Raw genomic sequence first — 351 nt, 5'->3', positions numbered from 1 at the left:
GCTTCGGCATTCATGGGGAACTTACTCAGGCAGACTTGCAAACACGGTGACAAACCAAACCGTGGCTTTTAGCTTCCTAGGGTTTTCCTGCTGGATCCCACCCCTGGACTGCCCTCTCTCCACAGGGAGCCTTTTGGGGCCTCATATTTGGCCTGGTGGTGGGGCTTCTGCGTATGATCCTGGAGTTCTCGTACCCAGCCCCAGCCTGTGGGGAGGCAGACCCGAGGCCCGCTGTGCTGAAAGACGTCCACTACCTCTATTTTGCACTTCTCCTCTGTGGGCTCACGGCCATCGTCATCGTCACTGTCAGCCTCTGCACAACCCCCATCCCTGAGGAAAAGGCAAGTGGGG

The 351-nt window shown here is 57.8% G+C and overlaps 1 protein-coding gene across 1 annotated transcript in view; it reads left to right on the top strand.

Annotated features, from left to right (window-relative positions):
• SLC5A9 (solute carrier family 5 member 9) overlaps positions 1 to 351 on the top strand; it is a 20,944-nt gene that overhangs the window by 17,220 nt on the left and 3,373 nt on the right. Inside the window, exon 12 of the mRNA XM_007448020.1 lies at positions 126 to 341. Coding sequence (XP_007448082.1) covers positions 126 to 341 — 216 coding nt within the window. The remainder of the gene's footprint in view (positions 1 to 125; positions 342 to 351) is intronic.

This window comes from Lipotes vexillifer, unplaced genomic scaffold (assembly GCF_000442215.2).
Source record: "Lipotes vexillifer unplaced genomic scaffold, Lipotes_vexillifer_v1.1 scaffold1375, whole genome shotgun sequence".
Lineage (NCBI taxonomy): Eukaryota > Metazoa > Chordata > Mammalia > Artiodactyla > Lipotidae > Lipotes > Lipotes vexillifer.
This window is presented reverse-complemented; position numbering and strand designations above follow the sequence as displayed.